Genomic DNA, 13581 nt, shown 5'->3' with positions numbered 1-13581 from the left:
GAGGATCGGCGTGACGTAGTCTTTAATGGCTACGTTTCGTCCGATGAGTGAGAGAGACAATTGCCCTTTCCCTTTTCCCACCCTTTCTCCGTCACTCAATCAAGTTCGGCAACGGATCCACAAAACTATGTTGCGGATGTCCCTGGGCCACGGTAACTACCTCCATGATCCATCAGGTAGGCCGTCTGCCCATATGCCGCCTTTATCATATAAAAATCTAATCAATGACAGCTGGGATATGTAAATAAAAAAAAAAGAAACTAGGTTAAATATTGATGAAAAATTTTAATGTCAACGACAAATCGTATCGCATATCGAATAATCGCGTCGTCTCCCCTAAAAGTCCCCATTGATTCCATCGTTCGATATAAACGCGTGTGCGCGTAGCGTCGTTCTGGCAAATCTATATATAATATGTATTTCCCAACAAAAATGGCTCCCGACCCTAGCGGAGGGTCGCCTTCAGACATGACGGATCATGTTGATAATCGCGGCAAAGCTCTTTTGACACCTATCCCATCTAACAGCCAGGCCTTTCTTCATACTTTCGCTAAGAACTACTCCGACAAAAACGGGAATGATGTCACCAGGGATGTCAGAAAGGGTCGCAGGACCTTCGTTTTCTGGATCCTGGTCTTCCTATTACTGGTGACGGCTGTTGGCAACCTCGTTCTCACCTTCAGCATCCTTGGAGTTTTACGTCTTGGAAGCGGTGAGTAATCAAAGTATATAGCACAATAAATAAACAACACTACAACGTACACCACAAATGTATTTACTAATTTTTTGCTATATTTATGGAACAAAAAAAATTTAAATATTTAGTTTAAAACATGTTTATTATAACAAAAAAAATATGACGCCAAAAATTCAATTAATCTGAATTTTCTATCGCAGAACGTCAAACGTCAATCCAATGTAGTTACGAGAATAGGCGAGTATATTTAGGACAAAGATATTAAAGAATATTACGATCACCTTAACACGAGTTTTCTTCGTGGTCTTTGATATTTGCTATATAAACGAGAAACTAGAACGTTGGCGTAATTAGGTTGACAATGCAAGATATAATAAAATATTGTTTATAGGTCACGAAAAGGTAACTACAAAAAGGTAAAACTAATATTTTCTGTAGTACTAAGAGTTTTTTATTATTTTAAAAACCGTGATCACGGTTGCTTCAATTAAAGGCCGTAGTCTAAAATAATAAAATAACGCGTAGTAAATCCGAAAATATTAGTATTATTTAAACTACATATGACATCAATTTAATGTTTAAAAAAAAATAATTAAAATACTTATAAAGAGGACCCAGAAAACATTTCGATCTCACACATATTTTTCAAACGTACAAAATAATTGCGGCATATCTTCTTTGTTCTTCATAGATCTTTTTTTTTTGTCTGATTTGTTTGCTGGCGTTTTCAAAGCTCTATTCTCCATGCTTCCTTTTTGAACTATGAAAATATTTTTAATTGTTTTTAGTAAAATAATGAAACCGTTGGTATATACATATATTTGAGAAGTATGTCTTTACGTCTTTTTTTAAATTTTAAACGAGCCTTTTGTTAAGACTTTTTGATAGATATCAAAAACAGATGTTTCTCAAATCTTAATATATTTTTGACTAAAATATCATTCTTATTATTACTGTTAGATTCAGTTATGAATAAATTGTCAAGCACTTGATGATAAATTGTAAAATTGAATTCATTAGTACAAGAATACTCAATAAGGACGAATAATACAAGTTGTTGAATGACATGAAATTCTATCAAAAAAAAAAATTAGGAGTACCTGTTGCTGGCAGTATTGTCAAGTGTCAGCTGTCATTTTTCAATTGCATCTTCTTTTATTAAAAAGCGTCTTAGTGGAACATTTTTTACTTGAAATTAGTTGATATACTATCAAACTCATTATTTCCCGCCAATATTTTTACCATAATACATTTCTATTATCTCTAGACATAATTACTTTAGATTTAATCAATGATAAATGACATTCGATGTTGATGTTAAAACGAAACGCACGCTACTGAATATACAATTAATAATTTGCAAAATATAAGAAGTATTGATTTAATAAGATCCTATCGATTTTAAATAGAGCAGGGATACGTAGATTACGTATAACAGAATCCTTAATAAATTCACCTTCCGATTTCTTTTTTTTTTTTAATATTATTCCGTGTTAGTAGACACTCATCTGTTTTTTTTTCATGTATTAACTTCAAACGAATATGAACAAAATATGAGTCTATCGGTAATTTTTGTACCTCTTTGTTTCGGTAAGGATTTGGATGGTAAAAAAAAGTATTTGGCTATAAATTACTTAAAAATTAAAAAAATCAAATGATACAGCATAAAAATATTATATTACGTAGGTATATGCAGAGAATTAAACATGTCTAATCTCAATCCGTAATATTCAAAACACCGGTTGTTCAGATTTTGACCAATTCGATTAGGTCTGTTTCCAGAACATTCAAATTGTGCATTTGCTAAGGGGTTGGGGGGTTAGGTTGTGGGTTTGTGGGTTGTGAGTTTACGCAATCGATCCAGCTATGTTTATAAATAGACTTGTTCTTTTGTTCTATGTCTGAAAATTCCATTATGCATTTTAAATATATTCGTAAATTTTGTAATAAATATTTTTTTTTTTTTTAATTTTTAAACATCATAATTAAATTCATATTCTGTCAAGTCTTTAAATTTCGTTTATTCAAATGACAGATGAAGTGTCATTTTATAACAAAGATTGTAATTTATGTAACACTCACTTTTTTGTGTACTGTTGTCGTCAGATATAGTAGAAGAAGTCATAGTAAACGTTTGAACTTTCAGTTTTAAAGTTTTTATAAAAATATCGTTGAACCTAACAGTTACATAAAAGCTTTTGAAAAGAAATACTACTGACAACACTAGTAAAGTTAATATGTAGATCATAGCTGAAAAAGATGTTTTAAGAGTTGTTATTAGAAATTCGTAATTTTCATACGATATTTAAAAAGATTTAATGTGGCATTATTTCTTACATAGGATAGTGAAAACTTATGTCAACTTTAATGGCCATTTTTACTACTAATTTAGAACAAAAAGGTTTGATAAATACAAAAACAATTAATTGAAACTTTCAAATTGTTATTTGTTTTTATTGAAAATCCAATTGTAGTGAAATTATTATAATTATTCCTACGAATAATGTTTCATGTAAAATATTCTTCTTTTTTAATGTCAAATTATTTAAAGTTTAAAATTATATGTTCGAATGCGTTGTGAATGTTTTATAAAAACTTACATTATTATCTGTTCGAGAAAAAAATTACGATGTTGTTTTGAGAATACAGATAATAAATACTTATAAGATTTTTTTTTTGTTCATCAAGAATCCGTCACTATTGAGAATTTATTTTGTAAAAATAAACAAAAGAAATGTTCGTAAACATCTTTATATTTAGATAATAGAAGTAACAAATATCAGACACATTTAAACTTTGAGCGCTCAATACACAACTAGAAGTTAAATGTGACAAAAATATGTAATTTTTTTGGTTGCAATTACAAAATGGTTTGTGCAATTTCAATATTAATCTCAGCATGCCTTATCTAGGTTAGCATCGTCACATCACATCTACGTACGAAGCGTTAGTGTTTTTCATTGATAAATCTTCTCAAATTATAGTGTTAGCACGTTAGATAGGGTCCCCTTCAACCTACACCTGGGTCGTAAGTCCCAGGGACCGTTGAAGCTCCTCTCAATGCAACGCGATGGACCCGGAACCCGCACGGTGAATCCATGGAATGACGAAAATTGTGACTATATACTTATGCTAATATAAGGGAGCGGTCTCAGTCAATCATGTTGGTATATGAATTAATTGTTTTGTTATATATATATTTTTTTCAAAAACTTTATCATAAACTACAATTTTTATATGGTATCTGAACGCGTGGATGGTGAAGGGGGGATAAGGTGGGGTAGGAGCAGGTTGGCCGGGACGTGTATTGATCCAGCGCCTGCAAATTATATAATGTTATATATGTTATACATGCACGAGCGATTGCAACATATTTTCGAACAGGAGATTATTTTTTATTGCATACGTACGTCATTGCGTTATTTTTTTTTTCGATTATAAATTGCTTTGCCTAAACAGAAATAAATACAGATATAAAAAAAAGTCCATAATTTTTTCTAATATTAAGGAAGTTTGTTTGTTGTACTATCGCTGAGAAACTTAGAACTGCTTCGATTAAAACATTCCTGTAACTGTTGGATGCTGGTGAAACACACATATTAAAGATGAAGGCATAATTCTTTAATATTTAATATATAATTGAAAAAATAATAAAAAAAAAACTTGTCATAATACATCAGTAATTAATATTTTAAAAGCTGTTTTTTTCCCAATCAATAACTGCGTGAGTATGTAATTTCAAACCTCGGAAAATATATATAAGTGGTAATTTTTATATTTCTCTTTAAATAAATCGCTCGATGTATAAATTAATTTAAATATATTTATCATCTCATGAGCACAAACGCTTTTAAAATACCATATAACCTGGTTTCAAACTGCATATTCCTTAATGCCATTCGAGGTCGTGGGTGTAGGACGTTGAGTGAGGCGTGGGAGGTAGCTGTTTGCCCGGGGAGAGCTCCATCGATCCAACAAGCGACTCTATTACGTAAATGTATTTTATAATTTCAAAGGTCAAATGTTAAGGTAAATTTAAAATTAAAAAGCATTAACATTATCGTCTATACGTGACGGCTGTTGTTGATTTAAAAATATTTGATTCCACTTCGGTTATTTTATGTTCCATCAAATTTATAATAGAAACATTCAGCTATCAAACAGTTGAGCTGCGTTTAGTTTAGCAGTGTATTAATACAGGTATAATGTCACACGATTACATACGTTTTGACAAGCCGCAAGTCTTTTTTGAGGTAGACAAGTACCTACTCAACTTTGATTAATCAGACGCTATTAAAATTATTTAACGTTAGAGACCGCCTTAATACATGTCCTACACCACGCTACCACACTATTAGAATAGGTATATTGTGTATCATAACAGTACGCGGGAAATTTAAGAAATCGTTGAATGTTGATGACATGACAGGACCAACTGACAGACACATTAATCTCGGCACGTGATCGCGGCTGTTAAGGAGCCGACACGTCGAGATTATCTAGATACAAAATAATAAGACGCGTAGTTTCAGAAAAACTTAGCTGCTAGTAAACCTGTTCTAGCAAAAGTCTTAGATTCTACAAGTTTACAAACTAATAATACAATTTTTTCTACTAACTTGATGTATATTTAATTTTAAATCACTGTCACCAAGACGCCTAGTACAAGTTTGCTCCTTCACACTACATACGAAGAATATCCCGTTCGTCATTCGATAACCTGAAACTCAAAAAACTGAAAACTATCCGTACGCAGTGTTACGATTCAAACTCGTAATAGCGTACAGTTTGTTCGGGTATCGTTCGATCGATAGAGCTGAGATTACTTGTAATAAATGTAAGGCGAGACGAAAATTCTTATTGTTAGCATTCAATGGATCCACCGTGCGGGCGCCGGGTCCATCGTTGCAGGGAGAGGAGCTTCAACAATGCCTGGGACTTGCGACCCAGGTGTAGGTTTAAGCGCCCCTAACTAACGCGTTAAACGCTCACCTCCACCGTCCCAGCTCCTCTCTCTACCTTTTACGTTTCATTTATCATTATAGTAAATTTTCTTTATTTACTTAAATTACAACCTGTTCTATAAATCTTAAATATTTGAAGTCCCTAATATTAAATTGTTTTTGTAACTTTGTTTAACTCGTTTCAATACATTAAGATTTTTAAATGACGAACTTAAAGTAACTACTGACTGGATTATTTCAGATAAATATAATTAAATAATGATAAAATTTATATATTTGAATGATACTAAGTTTTTTAACATAATCCCTACGTTTCGGTCCCTTTGCACTTTACAGCGACCGTGATCACGGACAGACGATATGAAAGTTTCCAGTCGGGACCATGTTTATATAATGATAAAAAACGAGTAGTCTTCAAAAAATATACTTTCATTTAAACGTGTACCTAAAAATCTCAGATCAAATCAATTTGATTTATACATGTCTAAAACGTAAGTGGCTTTTAGGCGTTGCATCACGTTTTATAATGATATATGTATATTGTTATAAAGCATGTTTTAAATTGTATGTGTGATATAAAATGTATGTTGGCCGCTCTGAGCATTATCGATCCATCCTCCACTTATATAACAGACCCGCGTAGTGTCCTGATTCCTATATTTAAAGATTCATCTCTGTTATTATTTATTAACCATATAACCTCTTTTATGCCATGGCTTCATTCGCACTGGAATCGTGGTATATTCTGCCAATGTCAACGTTTTTAATTGTTGGACGAATTATCTTTTATCTGTGTGGAGTAAACACGAAGGAGTTTGTTATCACTTAAAAGATATTATAAAAAAAAATGTATTTATTTTTAATTTAATATATATATATATACTTTTTCGTACAAAATAGTTTGCATTATAACGTTTAGTCTCATAACTTTGTCTGACGAGATTGTAGGTTTTGAAGTAAAATTTATATTATATAATAATGTATTTAAATTATCATTTAATAGATTATTATAAAAGGTAAGGTAAAATTGTGAAAGGTTCTTTTAATATATTTACAATGGCAACAAATAAAGTGTCAGTTTTTGGACAGCCTATGATAATCATTTAATTTATCATCATCACGGATGATTGAGGACGGCCACATTTAACAACCAACCAAACATTGAACGTATGTGGAACATGACAAAGTGTGAAAGAAGGATTTATTTAGGACATAATTAAAAAAAAATAAGTAATGGTCGTTTCGTCAATTCGTGACTTAAATCTAGGTCGTTAGATCGATAGAGCTGAAATTTACCCGGGCTGAAATATTACTCCGACTCACGTCAAAATACACGTTCTATAAAAATTATGTACATATATTTTTTTACTTGTATACAATATAATAAAAGACATTTTACCGTGTTCCGTTAGACATTAAACATAGACTAAAACATATTTTTCTTATTACTGTTTATCAATCTTCAAATTAAGAAGTTTTTTTTATACAATGGCTTCACTCGCACTGGAATCTTGGAATATTCTGCCAATGTCAACGTCTTTATTTTTTAGACGAATTTTAGAAGTTGATGTTCCGTTGGTCTGACTGTTATGCTATCCCATATTTTAACTGCCTTATCACAGAGAAACAAAGGGACTGCTTATTTAATATAATTATTTACAGAAATTATTGTCAAACCAGAAAATTAAATATGGTTTCTAACAAAATACATTAAAACAGATTTTTTTGCCATTACAGAGTTTATTTACGTATGTAACTATGCATGTATATTATCAAAATTTTCTTTTATTATAATTTTGTTTATATGCTTATTTTAGTTGGAAATATATATATATATATGTATCTTTCTTTTTCCTTCTCTTTTTTTATTGTACTTACACCAAATTTCTTTTTTAATTTCCTCCATCAAAAGGGTCTATCCTTTATTCATCACATAAATTTTATAATAATGTAATAATTTCTACATTTAGTGTATAAATAAATATTCTGTATGAGTCCTTATCTTTGTTGCACGTCCTTCGGCCAGGTAGAATGCATTACGACCGCGCCCATTCCCGGGATATCAGCTCGATGTGGGTCCATCTAGAATTCGATTAGGTCACCTGGAGAAACATGCGCAGTACCAGGGACGGGGGGTGTTCGAGGGGGTGGCATTGGCGGGGCGAGTGCGGTCTAGCGCTCCAAACATGCATCCGACGAATGCGCTTTGCATTTGTCCGCGGTGCCCGATAGTGCAAGCACATAATCCAGTTACTCCGACATAGAGACGAGCAAACTGGTTTATGTGCCTGCACTATTGTAAATCCCAGGTCTGGAGAGCATGGAGTTCCTCCCGCTTCATGACGCTGTGAAGTTCCTTGGGGACACGAATCTTGATAACATCTACAAGAAGGACGGCCTGATTGAGAGCTTCCGGGACACGCCCTTGAGCATCACCAGCGAGAACGGATCAGTTCTGATAACACTTCAGACGAGGTAATTATTACTCTTATAATTTATTCCTATTAGTGACATCACCGAATGTTTTGATCACTTTTTTTGTCATTTTTTTTTGTTTCAAGTTTATACTATCGTCTTTACTATTAATTTATCTGTACTAAAAATGATTTACATATTCTTTAGTGGTGATTAAAAATAAATTAATTTAATTTATTTATGATATTAGAATATCTCACCGCTGGTTATAGAAATTTTTTTGTGTGATGAATTTTAGTTTATTGTGTTTCTGTCAGGGCTCCTAGATCTGAGACCAAGCTCATAGTCAACACCACGGGCGTGTTCATCAAGGGCGTCACCACTTTCAACATCAACGATCCCGACTCTGGCGTCCAACTCTTCAGTTCTGGGAATCCAGAAGTAACTGTTAACGAAAATCTTAACAGTTTAAACGCAAGAGTAAGTTGAAATTTTATTTTGGAAATTTATTATATTTAAGTGCACACAATGTGATAGTTGAAAATAAATGAGAGAAATATTATACTACACGTTTAAAATGAATCTAGACATATGTCTGCTTTCATAAATTTTTGTTGATATTTTTTATATGGAGTGAGGAATTTCTATTTTAATTATTTTTTTTCTCGCAATTAATCAGACACGCCAATGAGTGTTTAATTTCCTATTTCCTTGCATTTACTTTACAATACATCGTACGATATCTTGACATTTTGGATTTTAGAAACTATTGGGCCCCAGTGACTCACCAGCTAAGGGAGGAACATTTCTATTTCAGATCGGTTCAAATATCCTAGTAGACAGACGGGACGGCGGTATATTCGTTAGCGTATAAATGGTAATTACATTCCAGCAAGTATCAACCAAGAGGATTTCGTCGCCGGTAGACGAGGACCTGGTGTTCAGGTCGGACGCCTCCGCCTACCTGCGAGGGGCCGAGGGGACGCACATGGAATCCAAGGAGTTATATTGGAGTGCTGACCAGGACATACATCTTAGGTCCGCCAACGGTTCTGTGATACTCAGCGGCAAGGAGGGAGTTTTCGTCGACGTGCGTTACCTCCCTATAGCCTTGCCGTCAAAAGAACACCACGGCACTGGTCAGTTTAAAGTATGCGTTTGTATGCCTCAAGGCAAGCTGTTCAGGATCGCTGTCCCCGACGGTCAGAGAGTCACATGCTCGCACATCAACACCGCCGGCGACTTAAATCCTTGCGGGTAGATATTAGGTTATATTCCAGTTTTCGTGTAGCAGAAATATAATCATAGTTTTAAATTTTAATCGATTGTAATGTTTGGTTAGGTATTCGGCACTATTTAAGGCAACAACAAAATTAACATCCAGATTAATCGAATCAAGTAACATCAATCAAACGCAGATGGTGAATGTAATCTTGTAATCGTAGGATAAGTGGTAGTGTCCGCTGGGAAACTGACGTTTGCAGAATGAGTTCGCCATTGGAACCATAAATGAGACCTAAGTTGGTGGTCCAACGAGATCCTCCCTTACCAACGTTGGACCATTACAGTGCTTCCTTTAGCCAAAAACTTGGCGTTAATCTGACGGGTCTGGGATTAGGACTTCGCCCTTCACCGATGAAAAATCGGTGGTCATTAGTTATACTGGTCTAAGTTTTAACTACCCGGAACTTACGAATGAACTGTTTGTACGTTTTGGGCATCCCAGTTAAAATTGTGACCATTCCTAGAAATTTTTCTGAACCGGCGCAGTCATTTTCACTCATACGCTGAATCTGACGCGAGCGGGTTCTGTGTCTATTTTATTTTACGAAAAAAAAAACGGCAATTGCGGTGCGAAAACGGCGAGTTTGTTTCCCAGAATGACAACTCGTTCTGTAACTCGCTGTAAGTAGTTCCCGCTAAAGCTGTTGTCTCGAACGTCGAGGAGACGGTTGAAAATATTTTAAGGCAGTATTTTCCCCCTTTCCGACACGCTCGGACCCCTGTTTCAGCTATCTCACGTGTTGCAAACGAGAATTCTACGATCTTCCTTTTGTTGGCCTTCACCCTTTTACTTTGGGTTCAGTCTTATTCCATTCCCCGAAAGATTTACACTTAAAGTCCTGTATCAGCGGGATTTAGGGGAAAATTGTGAGATCATTCTGCCAGCGAGGGTCAACAGCGGCTTAGTTTGAATTCTAGATATTAAAGCATATATAACCATAGATATAGTTGTTTATTCTCTAATTGTAAGGGAATGTACTGTTGAGACACCATCTTATCGAGGCGATGCAACTACGATACATCGTACCCCAATACTTGACCGCAACATCCAGCTAAGGTTGTTGGACGTCCAGGAAATTCACGCAATTGCGATTAACATCATACAAATGGGCTCAAATCAACCTGCTGATGTCCAACACCCTTAACGCTAACAAAGATGGTATCGATGTTGCCGCCCATAAAAAGTTTCTTATAAAAGCTCTTTTGAATAAACAACGGTCAGTAGATCTGTAATAAATTTTTATTTACGCCTCTCCAACACACGGTTTGGGCACCTTTTAAGAATATTGGTATCTAAGATTTGCGAGTGTACACGTCTCAATGGAACTAAGTAGATAATAAACACGTAGTAACTGAAAACCTTCGTTTTACTTCTAAACCATTCGTTACCTCGTCACCTTTACGTCATTTCTATAGTATTTGTCCTTAAATAATAAACAGTAACTCATAATATACACGGCATAGAGTACGTTTGTCACGGAAAAGCTATAAATTCTAGGCAAATTAAATTTTATATAACGACGTCTAGTCATTATAAAATAAATGCCTAATTATCTTTCCAGTATTAGTCTTTACTTATGTCATTCAATACCTGTATCTTGTGTATTATGAGAAAGTGTTCGTTGAAACAAAAAAATTAAAATGTCATGTTTACTGGAGAATCGAGTTATTCCAGAAGCTTCCATGGGAACAAAGGTTTGTAAACTCAGACATTCGATTTATTGAAAATTATAACGTGTGTTTTGTTAAGTAATTGTCTTAAAGCAGTATAAAGGTTCCATGTTCTTATAAACAGCAAAACGCAGTTTGTAATATATAAAGATGTACGCAAAATAATTATTTAGTCTTTATTTGTAAGTTCAAACAAACAAAATGGCCTTTGAATACGTAGTTTGAAAAGGTTCTGTGTTTTAAAAGAAAATAGAGGCTTTATATTTTATGGTAATACCGTGGCCTAAAATACGTAGATGGAATTTTGTAGGTCATTTAGGTGGAGAGAGGAGCTTGGACAGTGGAGGTGAGCGTTTGTCGATTTATATAGGGACACCTTAAACCTACACCTGAGTCGCAAGTTCCAAGCACTGTTGGATAGCTCCTCTCCCTGCAACGATGGACCCGGCACCCGCACGGTGAATCCATGGAATGATGACAGGTTGCTCTTAATAATGTTCAGTAATAAATATATAAATATTTTATAGGAATTAAACAGTTAATTTTTTTAATTAAACACTATAATTACCATTAATTTGTATATAATATCCCGACTTTAGCAAATCAAAGAGTTTATATCATATTATAATTTAATCATTCATCACAGGGTAAAAATAAAACTGGTAGATACAAATAATGTTTTCTATATTCTGTGTAGTAACAATAATTTACTTCGTATAGACAAATTAATAAAATTTTATTTTAAAACAATCATGGCTATAGCTAATCCTCTCCGTAATTATCGCTTTTTTACAGAAACTGTTGACTATAATTACATTTGGACATTCATTTATGGAGTATTTTGGGCGGTAAAAGAATCGAGCAATCTTTGTTTTGGCTAGAAAAATATAGAAAGAGTGACAATAGAACATTGCCGTATTTTTTTTGTCTAGTTTTAAGTAAATACAACATTATCGTTGGTGTAACTCTCGCAGAACTTTTTGCTTAAACAATGGCAACATTTTCAGTAGAAATATAGAAAAGAAATTAAAAAAAAGGTTTAATATGAAGTTAAAGTATATTGTGTTTTTTTTTGTATATAAACTGACCGCCCAAAATTTAATTCTAGTGGACATGGTTTTGAATTGGGACGTTGATGCGAATTGACTTTAGCGCATTAAACTAACAACAGAGTATTTCATTTTTTGGAAAAAAAAAAACTTTAAAACAGATAAAAAGAGTTAAAAACTAATAATAGATTAGACAGCGTTTTTTTTTATTACAGAATAAAAATAAAATACTCCATTGGTTTTCTAAAAATATATTAAAAATAATTTCATTTATAAGTAGTGACCAGTATTAAGTGAAGAGTCGAACGACTAATTTCTACATATTTTTCTTTTTGTACATTTTAGGGACCATTTAAGCGTATTTAGACGGACAGATCCCGAAAACAGGCAAATAAAGATTTCCAAGAATGTTAACCCACCTCTTTGTTGTATCGGATTTTTATGTCTTTGGTTTGTTGTACTGAATTGCATCGGGAAAGAGATAAAAAAAAATGGTGATGAAAAATAAAAGTAAAAACCATAGACAAGCTACTTATTAAACCTACTTGGTAAGACGACGAGTCTTTATAAATTAAGTAGGCACGTTAAGTAAATATGAATACTGTACATGAAAAAATATAATCTCTCCCTATATCTAGTCTTTACTCCTGTACAAAATATACACTTCGTAATTTAGACTTGTAAGCATTATCTAAAATAAAGTCTTTGTTATTTATTTAATTAAATACTTCAATAAATCTTATGACCTTACGAAGTCGATCCGCCCCTCGTACACTTAACAGTAAAACTAGATCAAGCAAAATATTAGCACCCGAGTGGTGTTAGCTACAAACAAGCAGTCAGCCAGCGTCTGAATACAGCACGCCGCGCGATCAAGCCATCAATTCCTCATTTATACTTAAAACACTAATATTTATTATCTGTCATAAAAATACGGACTACGATATGATTTACTTTATAATCTTGTTTTAGACTTGTTTCAATCTAAAAAAAAAAACCTTAAAATGCTTCAATTTTGGCACTTACTTTTTAACTAATACCAATAGCGTTTAAAAAATAAGCTCAAATGGCATTCCCGCCCTCTTAGGCCGTATGTGTTAGGATCATTGCGTCTATTTTGACATTCGCCAGGTGACTGACAATTTTGACATTTCAAAGATCAAATTGGAATTTTGACAAACTGACATTGACAAGTGCCGCTTCTTGACTGACGTTAACGTTTAGGTGACTGACACTGACAGTTGACGTTTTATTTTGGCGGTAATTTTGACAGCTCCATTGCTAATTCCGTAAGATCTAATCGTAATGGCTGGACGCTAGGCTGGTTCTCGACGAGTGTAGCGTCGAACTGTGCTGGGACATGCTGGTCGTCGGGGCCGGTAGCCTTGCGTTTGCCGCTAACCTCTCCTGTTCGTCAAGCTGCGCTGTGAACTCGTCCTCTAAAGCCTAGAGACGAACACCAATGAGTATGAAACCGACATATTCGAACAAAATAACCATG

General features: G+C 33.9%; 2 protein-coding genes and 1 long non-coding RNA gene across 3 annotated transcripts in view; 1 reads left to right on the top strand and 2 right to left on the bottom strand.

The window, feature by feature from the left end:
* Window positions 1–376: 376 nt before the first annotated feature.
* Window positions 377–10719, top strand: LOC116776828 (uncharacterized). Its single transcript, XM_032670080.2, has 4 exons — window positions 377–712; window positions 7971–8136; window positions 8394–8556; window positions 8969–10719. The coding sequence occupies exons 1-4, from the start codon at window positions 415–417 to the stop codon at window positions 9335–9337; spliced, it is 996 nt and encodes a 331-aa protein (XP_032525971.2). The 5' UTR covers window positions 377–414; the 3' UTR covers window positions 9338–10719.
* LOC133320562 (uncharacterized) lies at window positions 3436–5414 on the bottom strand. The gene is made up of 3 exons (XR_009753817.1): window positions 5317–5414; window positions 4557–4681; window positions 3436–4016 (listed from the first exon to the last, which is right to left on the bottom strand). It is a non-coding gene; the product is annotated as an uncharacterized LOC133320562 (long non-coding RNA).
* A 979-nt stretch (window positions 10720–11698) lies between the features above and the next one.
* The window catches only part of LOC116776988 (serine/threonine-protein kinase 10), a 29013-nt gene continuing 27130 nt past the window's right edge, over window positions 11699–13581 (bottom strand). Inside the window, exon 28 of the mRNA XM_032670320.2 lies at window positions 11699–13526. Within this exon, the coding sequence (XP_032526211.2) occupies window positions 13377–13526 (150 nt within the window). The 3' untranslated portion in view covers window positions 11699–13376. The remainder of the gene's footprint in view (window positions 13527–13581) is intronic.

The sequence above is a fragment of the Danaus plexippus genome (genome assembly GCF_018135715.1).
Source record: "Danaus plexippus chromosome 29 unlocalized genomic scaffold, MEX_DaPlex mxdp_37, whole genome shotgun sequence".
Lineage (NCBI taxonomy): Eukaryota > Metazoa > Arthropoda > Insecta > Lepidoptera > Nymphalidae > Danaus > Danaus plexippus.
Note: the sequence above shows the minus strand (reverse complement) of the source record. Positions and strands in the feature narration are given on the sequence as shown.